The sequence below is a fragment of the Myxocyprinus asiaticus genome, chromosome 15 (assembly GCF_019703515.2).
Source record: "Myxocyprinus asiaticus isolate MX2 ecotype Aquarium Trade chromosome 15, UBuf_Myxa_2, whole genome shotgun sequence".
Lineage (NCBI taxonomy): Eukaryota > Metazoa > Chordata > Actinopteri > Cypriniformes > Catostomidae > Myxocyprinus > Myxocyprinus asiaticus.
Genome location: NC_059358.1, coordinates 25,633,415 through 25,645,962, shown reverse-complemented (window position 1 = coordinate 25,645,962; position 12,548 = coordinate 25,633,415). Strand labels below are relative to the sequence as shown.

General features: G+C 39.7%; 1 protein-coding gene across 2 annotated transcripts in view; it reads left to right on the top strand.

Moving 5' to 3' along the window:
* The window catches only part of LOC127452888 (double-stranded RNA-specific adenosine deaminase-like), a 29,316-nt gene that overhangs the window by 321 nt on the left and 16,447 nt on the right, over positions 1 to 12,548 (top strand). Inside the window, exons 1-5 of one of the 2 annotated variants that reach the window (XM_051718726.1) lie at positions 1,293 to 1,665; positions 3,322 to 5,460; positions 6,728 to 6,926; positions 8,399 to 8,547; positions 11,329 to 11,464. In XM_051718726.1, coding sequence (XP_051574686.1) covers positions 3,449 to 5,460; positions 6,728 to 6,926; positions 8,399 to 8,547; positions 11,329 to 11,464 — 2,496 coding nt within the window. In that variant the 5' untranslated portion in view covers positions 1,293 to 1,665; positions 3,322 to 3,448. Of the gene's footprint in view, positions 1 to 1,292; positions 1,666 to 3,321; positions 5,461 to 6,727; positions 6,927 to 8,398; positions 8,548 to 11,328; positions 11,465 to 12,548 lie in introns of those variants that run through there. The other variant, XM_051718727.1, reaches the window with a different exon arrangement.

The following is a 12,548-nucleotide window of genomic DNA, read 5'->3' as shown; positions in this document are numbered from 1 at the left end:
ATACATTGTGATAACTTGAAGCCTGTTTGTTTCCAAGTTATAGGATACTGCATGCTTGCATTTGACCCGTTGGATTGAAAAGAGTAGTAAAGGAATTACGTCTTGACCTAGCTAGCATCGTATTCATCTTAAACCGATATCAGCCTCTAGTGTCCTTGCAATGTGAGCAAGTTTTGTATTTTTGTGTGCTTTTTCAACCAATAAAGTGTAGATGTATATTTGATTGAAACAATTAGTAAAGGATTTGCTTGTGTATCGTTTTTTCCCATTCATAATTCTCGTAGAAAGCTACAAGAAAGGGATTACTCTTTATCATCAGCATCGTGACATTGAAAAATACATTCATACAAATTTATATTTGGAAGATTAGATTGTTACGTGCGTCTGCTCTTTTTTACTTTTGTTTTCATATAGATAACATTTATAATAAAGATGTTTTTGTATATAATATAACAAATATATATATATATATATATATATATATATATATATGTTATAATATAATTACTAGTATGGCAATACACTTTTTGTTTTAGACGTACTATGCACCGGTACCATGCTTCGGCCACAGTACTTTTTGTATTGGGTCTGCTGAATTTTTCGCTTCTCTCTGTTGTTTAGTATTAAAGCACTGAGCTACAACAGTTGCAAGTTTGCGTGACTGTATATGGATAATCTAGGTTATGAAGCACCTCCGGGAGACATTCAGCATCTGTGTGCTCGACACAGAGTTGGCTTTGTTTTTTTCCGTGCATGGCCCATATCCTCTCGGACCTTCTCTTCTAGAGTGAAGACGACGGGGTAAACGCATCCCCGGACCCGTTTCCACTCTCACGGGCACTTCACAAGAAATTCGCCACAGGGTTCGGTTGTTAGGTTATAAACTGCAATGCAGTTTTATGTCGGTCACAGTACTGTAACCTCATGAATTATGCATCTTAAGGATCGCAGGTTGAGGTCGGCTTTCCGTCTGCTGAGAAGTGAAATCTGAAACGTAACCCATGGCTCAATGGAGTATCATAAAATGAGTAGTGCGCAGCACTATTTATATGTTGTGCCGTCAATTGATATGCGGTGAAATTAATACTAGGTTAAGATTTAAGAATTATTTAACATGTAAGTACAGTTTCACAATGTTTTTTTTACCCCCTTTTTTTTATTTACGTGTATTTCCAGGTACAGTTTACTCAATTATTACAGTATTGGTAATCAAGTATTTTAATACTTTTACTTTAATAAGGCTTGTGACTAATGGCGCCGCCTACTGTCGAGATCTTTTAGAAGAATGGAAAGCGAAACCTAACGTGGTCTGTGCTTAGTTTGCGTTATAGTTATCCTAAATTGCTACATTCCCGCCTTTAAGTTTTTTCTACTTTAATTTATAACGTTGTGTATATATCACTTTTCTAATTAAATAGTCTAGACAAGTCTGAGGATCATCCATCCCGTGCAGTGGAGTTTGTAGGCCTAAATAATGTAAAAAAGGATAACATCGTTGTGGTTTAGCTGATCTATTTTCAGTTCATTTTCTGCTTTAAAGCGTATCAAGTGTTTAGTTTAGCAGTCAAAGCACGAATCTGAACCTCAGACCTGGAGACATCGCGACGCTGATTCCGGTTATACAATGTCAGGCTCATCTGTCTTTTACCGTCAGTTGTTTTTGGGGTATGTTGTCTTTTGAATATGGTGTACATATCTTCACCTGGACAGATTTTTCCCATGTAAATTCTAAGTTTCCTCATTTGCAGAATCTATGTTGAAAGCGAATCATTGTACAGATATAAAGGCATTAAATACAAGATACATTTTCATATATATATATATATATATATAATCTTTATACCCTCAATGTTTTGGGGTGATGTGCTGAATTTGTTTTACATTATTACAGTTAAAAGATTCCCATCTGTCATTTTGTGAACCGTGGGCATTTTAAATCCTTTCAAAGGAAAAACTAAATAAATAAATACTGTAGTCTACTACTGCGATTAATTTAAATGGCTAAACTTCTTAGTCTTTTAACAGGAGGCCTTTTTCAACCTAAACAATTTCTTAGTTGTTTACATACAAAAAGTACTGAAGTGTCATGGGATTATTGTCATGTTTTTGTTTTTTATATGTACCATGGAAATACCATGGTATTGCTTGAAGAATAGTGTAACAGGGCTGTAAACACTATAGATCAAATATTTTGCTTAATGGTCGATTTATGATAAATTAAGGGAGAAATTTTGCAGGATGTTAGGGCACTTTCATTGTGTGGGGAAAAAAAAGATGCTCTGAAAGTCAGTGGTGTAATATATGGTGATACCATCACTATACTATAGTACTGCAGTCTGCTACAGAACTTTTCTAAGGGCTTAGCACTGGTGTTGTGAACTGAAAAGACGACACCAAACCCCCACTTGCCAAAAGGTGTTTGTTTTGTTTTTTAGTCTCCTATATGCACATGGAATACCTCCCCATTCACTTCAGTTTCGTTAGGGGGTGAGCTGTTATGTCTGCAGTGTAGTGTAAAGCTCTGTCAGGATCACAGTCAGTCTGCTGAATTGTTTCAGGTTCTGTAAACTATCGCTAATCGATGCTAGTATTTGACTGTGTTGTTCAGAATGTTGATTTTAGAAATAGTGCTTTATATTTCTTTTGGTACTCTGGAATTTAAAAAAGTGAAGTGGAAAAGAAAGTGGATAGAAATACAACAGGTTTTTTTTTCTTTTCTCTTTCACATTCTGCTTTTCGGTTATGCATCTGTTCTTATCTAATATGTGGTAACCTCACTGTTTCAGTGATTTATTGTTTCCTGAATGAAATGAAAAAAATGAATTTGTATCTTATTTTAAAACATGAGGGCACAGTGATTCACGCCAGACCTACACTAAACTGTGCAGCACAGCACCATGCATTATCAAACCTAGTGCTAGGTTCACAGTCATAAATGTTTTGTCTGAGTAAGTTATTTCCCAGTATTTTGAGACAAAAAATCGGCTTTACTATTCATTGTACTCATTGTGATCATAGCTATTGTGGTTGCTCACAACGGGAGAGAATGTCCTTGAAAATGCCTTCTTACCTCTGAAACCCATAGCCACTTTCCCTTGCCATAAAGAACAGAAAATTACTTGATAAGCCAGAAATAAATTGGTTGTCACAATAAGCATTAATAATTAATCTGAGCCTTTTACTAAGTTCTCAAATTACAGTCTGCTGTGTTGCCAAGAAATGTGCAGACAGGTGTGTGCGCATGCGCGCGCCAGATACCTTTTGTCCCCTTTGCACTACCTTTCATGGACTCTTATGATGTTCTCTCTCTCTCTTTTGCAGAATCAGTGTACAGACTAAGCCTTTTACCATCTTTGTGAAATTACTTTCACCAGGTATCTGAGTCTCATTCTAACAAGGGCACACAAGTGCACAACCTTGCAGCTTTCTTGCCCCCTACCCCTGCGCTATGAGCAGAGGTAGAGGAGGGTCTAACAAAGATTACCAGAGATTCTCCCTCCCACACCACCAGGGTGAACCTCGGTTTCATTCCCCGTGCTATACAACCACCAGTCACCCAAGGGGCCCTCGTGTCCCAAGCCCCAGCTCTGTATCTGGCAGGTACCCTCATCCTTCCTTATATTCTTCTTACCCTGCTGCTCCTAGTGTGCCTCCACGCTGCCCTCTTTTTACCCCCACTTCCTCTGATCCACCCCTGTGGGCATCCACCCAGCACAGCACTGATCAGATCTCTGATTCAAACTGTGTGAGCTTCCAACAACACCAAGTGCAGTTCCTCAGGGGGGAGAGTGCACAGGCTCCGCAGTTCAAAGCACCCCAACAGCGAGGGTCACAAACCTCCAGCCGAGGGGAAGAGGGTGCCACTGGGCCTTTCCAGTACCAAGCAGGTTATTGCAACTTTGAAAGGAGAGAGGGCTATAGCCGAGACAGGGCTAACTGGCAAAGGGAACAGATCCTTGGATATACATCTGGACCTAAGAGAAGGTCAGGGTGGAATCACCCACACCAAAAGGGACAGAATTATCAGAATCTAAACGCAAAGCAATACTGGAAGGCAGATGATGTGTCAGGTCTGTCCTCAGGCCTCCGTAGTCTGCGTTTATATGACCGGGTAACAAGGGTAGAGAAATCTGACAACCTGTTGACCTGCAGTAACTTTGCCAGCAAGGTTTCTAGTTCATCTGGCGCGGTCAGTGACTCTCTGTATTTGACCTCTGAGATCCAGAACCAGGTCCTCTCTTGTTTGACGTCACTCGGGCCAGACGAGACCCTTCAGGCCAAGGTCTTGGCCAGAAAACTCCATCTGCCCAAGAAGTTTGTTAATAGGGCCTTGTATACCCTCTCAAAATCAAACCAAGCAGTCAAACAAAGTGAGACTCCTCCTCTGTGGAGACTCCGCAAGGAAGAGAACGGTGAGCCCATCAGAGGGAGAGACAGAACACTGTGTTCAAAGGACGCTGAGAAATCCAAAAACCAGGAGACTAGAGCAGATCGCAGCAGTGCTCACTCAGAAGCACAGACCCATTTTGAAGCTGTCAGTGATACCAGTGACGAATCGCAGTACTCTGAAGGTGACGATACATTGTTTTCTGACCTGGATCAACAGACACTTTTACCTGCAGCACTGTCAGTAAGCTTGTCAACAATGGCAGATCCTAAAGAAAGCAAAGAGCAGATCCTACAGTACCTCTATGAATCGGGCACAGCCAGTGCGCTTGTGATCGCCAAGAACATCGGCCTGCGGAGTGCCAAGCACATAAATCCTACACTCTATGCCATGGAGAAACAGGGTGAAGTAAGACGTAACACAGACGTTACACCACCTACCTGGGAGCTTAGTGCACACCGCCAAGATAAGATGGACCGCCAACGGAAAGCTGCTGCGTCCACAAAACAGGATGTGAACTGTGCTCCAATGTTACACTCACCAGTTGAAGGGATTGCAAATGTTGCTGCTGTTAAGTTACAAGCGGCTGGTGGAGATGTAGGGTTTTCAAGTGGTGCCAGCGAGTTTGCAGCTGCAGAGCCAATGGACAGAGGTGACAGTCTATTGAGCATGTTGGCTGAGGACAAGGACAAAATTTTTGGGAACACAACGCATGACATGCCTGGCCTTGAGCTGATCTCCAGCAACCCCAGTGACTTGTCCTCCTCCACCTTCACCTCCTACCCTCTCCATGAGTTTTCTTACTATCAGGATGTGGCTAGTAATGGAGGAGAACGCTCACAGTGGGCGTCTGATGATATTCCAGAGTTCCTCAACACAATCAGGTCAGAAGTTGCTGTATCATTGGCTGCTCCCCCTCCTCCAACCCAAAGCCTGGAGTCAAGCAAATTACAAAAGCTAAAAGAGGCCCGCTCAAAGAACCCAGTCAGTGGGCTGATGGAGTTTGCTCAGCACCTTGGAAGCACTTGTGAATTCCTACTGCTTGACCAGTCTGGACCATCGCATGACCCCAGGTAAATTAGTGAGAGAAAGTTTTTGTTTTTTGGATGGATGTGGGTGTTTGTCTGAGTCTATATTAGGGATGTGCAAAATAACAATTTCAAAATTTACTAGTCGGTAGGTTATGTCGATGGTAATCGACTAGTCGGTCAATAAATCCCTGTATAATAAGGGTGGAGTTTCCACAAGACACCAATCAGACGCATTTCTTAAGGCTGTAGACGCTAAGCACATCACCTCAATATGAAAACAGATAGGCTATTCAAAAAATAAATAAGCTTAATAACCTTAACATTTGTGTGCACAAAACTGTCAAAGTCATCAAAACAGAGACTTACGAATTATGTATGAAACAACGGGAACATTGCTCAGAGCCAAAAAGTCAGATAGTAAAATATAGTTGTGGTGCTTTGTTTGCTCTAGCTGTGTTTTTCACCCTTAAATGCATGTTTTGCCAACACCTTTTGTTGTTCGTGTCTTCATTACCTAATGAGTAAAATTCATAAATTTGAATATAAATGAAGTAAAAACAATAGTACTAATAATAACAGCCAAAATGCTCAAAACAGCATGTGGGTAACATTATGCATAGCTGTGTATGAATTTATTTTTCCTTCTGAACACAAATGAAGATTTCAGCTCTGTAGGTCTTCACAGTGCAAGAGAATGCCTACCAAATGTTTAGGTGTGGATGAGAAACAGATCAGTATTTAAGTCCTTTTTTTTTTTAAGTATAAATTTGCACTTTCACGCTCTTTTGTTTTTGGCAATTTGCATTCTTTGTGCATATCGCCACCTACTGGGCAGAGAGGAGAATTTATAGTTAAAAAAACACTTAAATATTGATCTGTATCTCACCCACACCTATTATGGCTTCTGAAGGTATAGATTGGAGACTTATGGATTACTTTTATGCTGCCTTTGTGCATTTTGAAGCTTCAACATGTTTTGCATTGTATGGACCTACTGAGCTGAAATATTCTTCTGAAAGTCTTTGTGTTCTGCAGAATAAAGAAATTCATACACATCTGGGATGGCATGAGGGTGAGTAACTAATGAGAGAATTTACATTTTTTGGCAAACTACCCCTTTAAGTATTCGTCATGCATCCTAGCAGGCAGGAGCCAATCCAAAGTTTTTGAAACTTTTAAAAAAGTGATGTTTTTTAGCCAGTGAATGTTTGTGGACTGGGGCAGCATGAAAAAAAGCAGTAACACAGTAACATCTTATTTAATATATTTTAGTGGATGCGTATCCTGATATTTTGATGTTCATCTTCAGGTTTCGGATGCAAGTCATGTTAGACGGTCGCAGGTTTCCACCGGTTGAGGCATCAAACAAAAAAGTGGCCAAAAAAGATGCTGCAGCCATTACTCTGAAGATTCTTTCCAGGGAGATGGGGGGAACAGATGGAGAAGAAGAGGAAGACCAATGCATTGAGGGAGCTGAATCAACTATTGACTTGGCAGATGATACCCTTGTGAGTTTATCTTTATCTTGGTGCTAACAACACCGATGTCATGAGTTTGATACCCAGAGAATTTATTTACTGAAAAATTGTTGAGCTTGAATGTTATCAACATTTAGTTAATTAAAAAATGTAGTTGTCGAATAGATATTTGATCTCATTTAACGTAACATGAGATCACATTAAACTCCATTGATGGCGCGCGAGAGGAGCACTTCAGCTTGCGCCTGATTGAGGAGAGGAAGAAGACACAGTTCACTGTCCAGATGCACTCCAAACTTTCCAAACAGCTTAATGATGTAGATTGTAAAGTATGAGGAAATTATACAAAATTACAAAATAAGAAAAATACAGAAGCACTCTCATTGTGAAATAAAGCGGAACCGGAGCTGCCGTCTCCCTCTTGCGCGCTTGCTGCAGCTAGATCCTTATGTGATAGCGGGATGTAGTGAATCATAACACATACGTATGTGTTGCTGTGTGTATCTTATCATGAAGAAAATCAGCGATACACAGCTCTTTTAAGAAGAGAGAATTTTTTTTTTTTTTTGTGAGTTAAAGATGGATCGAAATCAAGTGAACAAAAAGGTGAGAGAGGGTAGTCTTCACCCATTATACACTGCAACAAAATAGGTTTTTGATTTGTTGTTTTGGCTTGTTTTCCAATATAAATATCTAAAACTCCTTTAAAAAACAACATACATTTACTTTAGGAGCTATATTGCAGAACAATTTTTTTTTTTTTTTTTTTTTTTTATCAGGGAATGTTAAATATAACGTTAAATATTTTAAAATATCTACAAATACTTAAAACAAGATAGATTTACCTAAGAAGCAACATATAAGATATTTAGACTTGCTTTCAGAGAATAGATCTTGAATAGAAGTATATTTTGACTCTACTGCACTCGCAGAAGTATAATCAAGTGAAAAAATACACTTATATACAAAACACACTTATGTTCAAGAAATAGTCTCTGCCTAAATATCTTATATGTTGCTTCTCAAGCAAATGTATCTTGTTTTAAGGATTTTTAGACTATTTTAAATGGAAAACAAGTCAAAACACTTTGTGATTTGATCGCAGTGAATTTACTGAGTTAAACTTAATAAAAAAAAATTTCCTTTAATTCAGTGAATGTCATTTAGAGGTATTTTTAAAAGATGACTTTGTCCTCTATCGTTAGTATGTTTAATACAACCTTTTAAGTCAAGGCACAAGCTGAATAGTCGGTTAAGAGCTAATGATTAATCGTTGCAATAATCGCCCAAATAGTCGAATAATCGTTCTAATAATTGTTAGATTAGTCAATTATCAAAATAATTGTTAGTTGCAGCCCTACTCTGTACTCAGCTTTGAATAAAAGCATCTGCCAAGTGCGTAATTGTAAATGTGAGTCAAAGTAAGTGGCTTGGTGCTGAGAGGTGCATAATCACCCTTACAAATCTTTTTAATGTTCTGTTGTTGTTGTCTCATTTCTAAGGGGGGTACAGATACTCTGCCCCAAGCTCTGTCCAGGTCTCTACCTGGAGGAAAGAACCCTGTATCTGTCCTGATGGAGCACAGCCAGCGAAGTGGGCACCCCATCCAGTTTATCAACACAGGACAGGAAGGGCCCCCCCATGATCCACGGTAAAATGCATCCCATTAGTTAAGTGCTTTAGGTTACGTCCCTTTAATCCTGCTACTCAAATTCATATGCTCTTTGTCCTGAAATCTCTGTTTTCTAGGCTCTTTTTTTCCCCAAGCTGTCCTCACATTCTCCACACACTTGCCCAGCACACTCACACTCTCCACGCATCTTCCGTACTCTCTCCTTTCTCTTACCTCTCACTGTCCTCACCCCCTTTTTGACATAATTTCCCATCTCCCCCAGTTGATGTTACTGAGCTCATTTTTTTGTTGTCATATAAGTAGCGTTGTTTTTGTCTCTTCCTGTCTCTCTCTAACTCTCTCACTCTGTCCTTTATTCCTTTGCCCTTAAAATGTGACTGCTGGCTATGAATCCCTGTGCCTGTTTAGTCTAATCCTGGTCCAAAATATTATTTCTGTGTCTCTTTCTTGCCTTTTTTTTCCCCCCGGCTCATCTTCCTTTTATCTTGCGCTGTTTTTGCATATTGTGTTTGCTCTGAAAGTATTAAAGGAGGTAGGAAGCTATGTTCCATTTGCATTGAAGCAGCCCTCTACATTGCGAGTAAATTTCACACTATTCGACCAAAAAAATGTCTGTTATTAGCCACTGGCATGTAAATGTTAACATTTCACTCGCCAGTGATAGAGTTGTGTAGTGTCGAAGCACAGAGGCCCTTTTGCTGAATAAAAAGCAGTTGATAAAGCAGCTGGATTCAGTCTCGTCTTTCCCTGCATGCTGTCTCACGAGCGCGCAGGTAAAAGCACTTGTGTCTCATTCAGTTGAACTCCGAGCATCTCAGGGAACCGCACCGCGGACATCACGTGCAGCTCTCTTGAGAGAGTGTGAAGATGAACCACTTCTCAAGCGCTCTGTTGTGCACACTGTCTACAGAGGCTTGCGCCAAACTCCCGTGAAAATATAAACAAGGTATAAACTTATTAATTTTGTGAACGCAGAGCGCTCCAGTTTCACTTAACGGTCATGTAATGGCAAATGTCCATGGTCATTGAGCTTCAGTTTCACTGATCAGTCTCTGTGCTGTGATCTATTGCATAATATAACAAAAAATAATAATTTTATAAAAATATATAATGTGATATGAGTTCAAAAAACATTGTAAATGTAAAATTGACCAAAACTAAAGTTGACCAAAAAGAGACATATTTTAATTATTTAGAAATATTTTGATATTTAAAACATTATTTTTCATGTCATTAATACGTTTTTAAAGCCTTAAAAGGAAATCACATATCCCTATTTTATTATTTGATTTTATTTTTTTTTGTTTCAAGTTAAATGTGTAAAAATGACTTCTTAAGGTGTATGAAGCACACATGCAGAAAAAAGCACACCTTAAGAAATTAGTGATGGGTCTTTCATGAACGATTCGTTCATGTACGAAAACCACATAGGCGCTGTACAGGAAATAGAAATGATTAGTTCACCTCTCGAGTCTTCTGGTCCGAGTCATTCGTTCATTTGTCATATACGCTATGCACATACGGCTGTCACGTGACAAAACGAACGACTCCGACAAGAAGATTCAGTCCAGAGGTGAGCTAATCATTTGTTTCTCATAATTTGTACTTGGCTGCATTATCAATTTTTCCTTATTGGGACTATAATCAAAGTTTGCATAAGTAGACGTGTTGGGTGGATTTGGCTTTTGAAAATGTAACATTTTAATTTAATTCTGCTCAAATGAACGAAATGAACTAAATTACTTGAAAAAAGATTCGTTAATTTTGCTGAACGAGACTCAAAGATTCAAGTCAGTAAAATGATCCGATCTTCCCATCACTATAAGAAATATGACAATTAATCGTGAAAGCCCTAAAGGAACAATTAATGGTCATAATCACAATTATTTGTTTGACAATTATTCGTCAGCCAAATTTCATAATCGTGACAGCCCTACCAGTGGTTAAATCCATATCTTGTGATGTAATTGGTGTGGGTGAGAAACAGATAAATGTATGTCCTTTTTTACTGTAAATTTTCACGTTCACTTCCAGATTCTGGTGTAGAAGTGATTTTCACTTTCACATTCAGCCACCTGCAGGTTGGGGCTGGTCAACGGTGGAGATTTATAGTAAAAAAAAAAAAGAAAAAAAGGGACTTCGAGCTGAAGTATGTCATTTCTGCGACACTAGCGCCACAGAATGGTATTACAAAAATAAACAATGATTTCAGAATATCATTCCAAATATGACCCTTGTCTTCTATTGTTCGAACCGTCAGATAGTCCCACCCCCAACTCATGCCATTGATTGAGTAATGTTGTTGGAGTGTGTCTAAGCCGGTCACTCAGAGCTGAGATAGTCTTCTAAAAATCTATATTTGTGTTCTGCAAAAGAAAGAAAGTCATACACATCTGGGATGGCATGAGGTAAAGTAAATGATGAGAGAATTTTCATTTTTGGGTAAACTATCCCTTCAATCTTGGATTTGGTTTAAGAAAGCCTCAAGCATACATATATAGTTCTCATGTGCCGGTGGAGTAAATTTGGCCTTAAGTGCAAGAATGACTCTGGTCTTTAAGAAAACTTTCTGGTCTTGATTAAAATGTGGCACTTGTTGCCAAATTAGCATGACCAGAGAATAAAATAAATTCTGTTGGATTAGAAATTCATGAAAATAGTCAAGTTGAGAAGGAAAACCGTATCATTCAGTGCCACTTTATCAGCTGAAAAAATATGAACAGGATTTTATGATTTGTCATTCTCATTCATTTTCCCCACCTTCTTTCCCTTTTTTATTGTCTTCACTTCCTGTGTCAGGTTTATATTCCATGTAATGGTTGGGGAGCGGATCTTCCCAGAAGCCTCCGCACCCAGTAAGAAAGCAGCAAGGCAGCTTGCGGCGGAAGAGGCTGTGAAGGAACTAATGGGAGATGGGCAACTGCATCTTAACAAGGTAAAGAAGAGAGGGAAAGAGACTGCATTCTTTGTAGACTAAGAGGGTTGGAAGAACTGTGTGACAAGGGAAAAATGTAATAAAAAGAGAGAGAGAAAACAGTTCAATAGCTCCAATAGAGAATTTTGCACACAAGTAGATATTATTGATAGGAGGTTGTGGCAAGGAGGAGGGCGGGGCCGTGCCGTGATGACCCACACCCGGCCCCTAATCAGGCTAATCAAGCCTTCGGGAGAGAGAGAGCTTCAGGCGGCTGCCCTGTGTCCTTTTGTTTAATTAAATATTACTTTGATGCTTCGTCCGGTTCTTGCTTCCTCCTTTCCCTTTTAACCCTGTTACATTGGTGCTGAAGCCCGGATCCTCGCCACTTCCATCCACCCCAAAGGAGCAGCCGCGGCCATCAGCCGGGGGATGGAGGAACCCGGCCGCCTGAAAGCGGAGGAATGACCGGAAACCGGGTGGGGAGGAGGTGCTCCTTACCGACCGCCTGCAGCGGTTGGGCCCCCAATGTAACGGGTAAAAGGGAAAGGAGGCGGCAAGAACCGGACAAAGCATCAAAGTAATGTTTAATTACACAAAAACACACAAATATAAACACATACAGGGCAGCTGCCTGTAGCTCTCTCCCGTCCCTCTCGTCGGCTTGATTAGCCTGATTAGGGGCAGGGTGTGTGTCATCACGGCCCCGCCCTCCTCCTTGCCATAGAGGTATATTATATATTATATTGATACATTTGTTTGCGCTCAGGTGAAGTTACACTGTGTAAAGTTGGTAATTGTGGTTCCTTAATTAAAGAGCGAGTTCATCCAAAAACTTAAATTGCCAAAACTTACCGTCATGTTGTTCCTAACTAGAATGTCTTTACGTTCTTCGTGAAACAGTAATGGAGATGTTTAGCAGACTAACAACATCAGTCAACATTCACTTTCATTGTATTGGAAAGAGCAGCATCATTCTTCAAAAATAAATTCTCATGTGTTCTGCGTCACATGGTTTGGAACAACATGAGGCAAGTAAAGGATGATTTTCATTTTTGGGAGAACTATCCCTTCAAACTATCATTGAATATAAAACTTACATGTT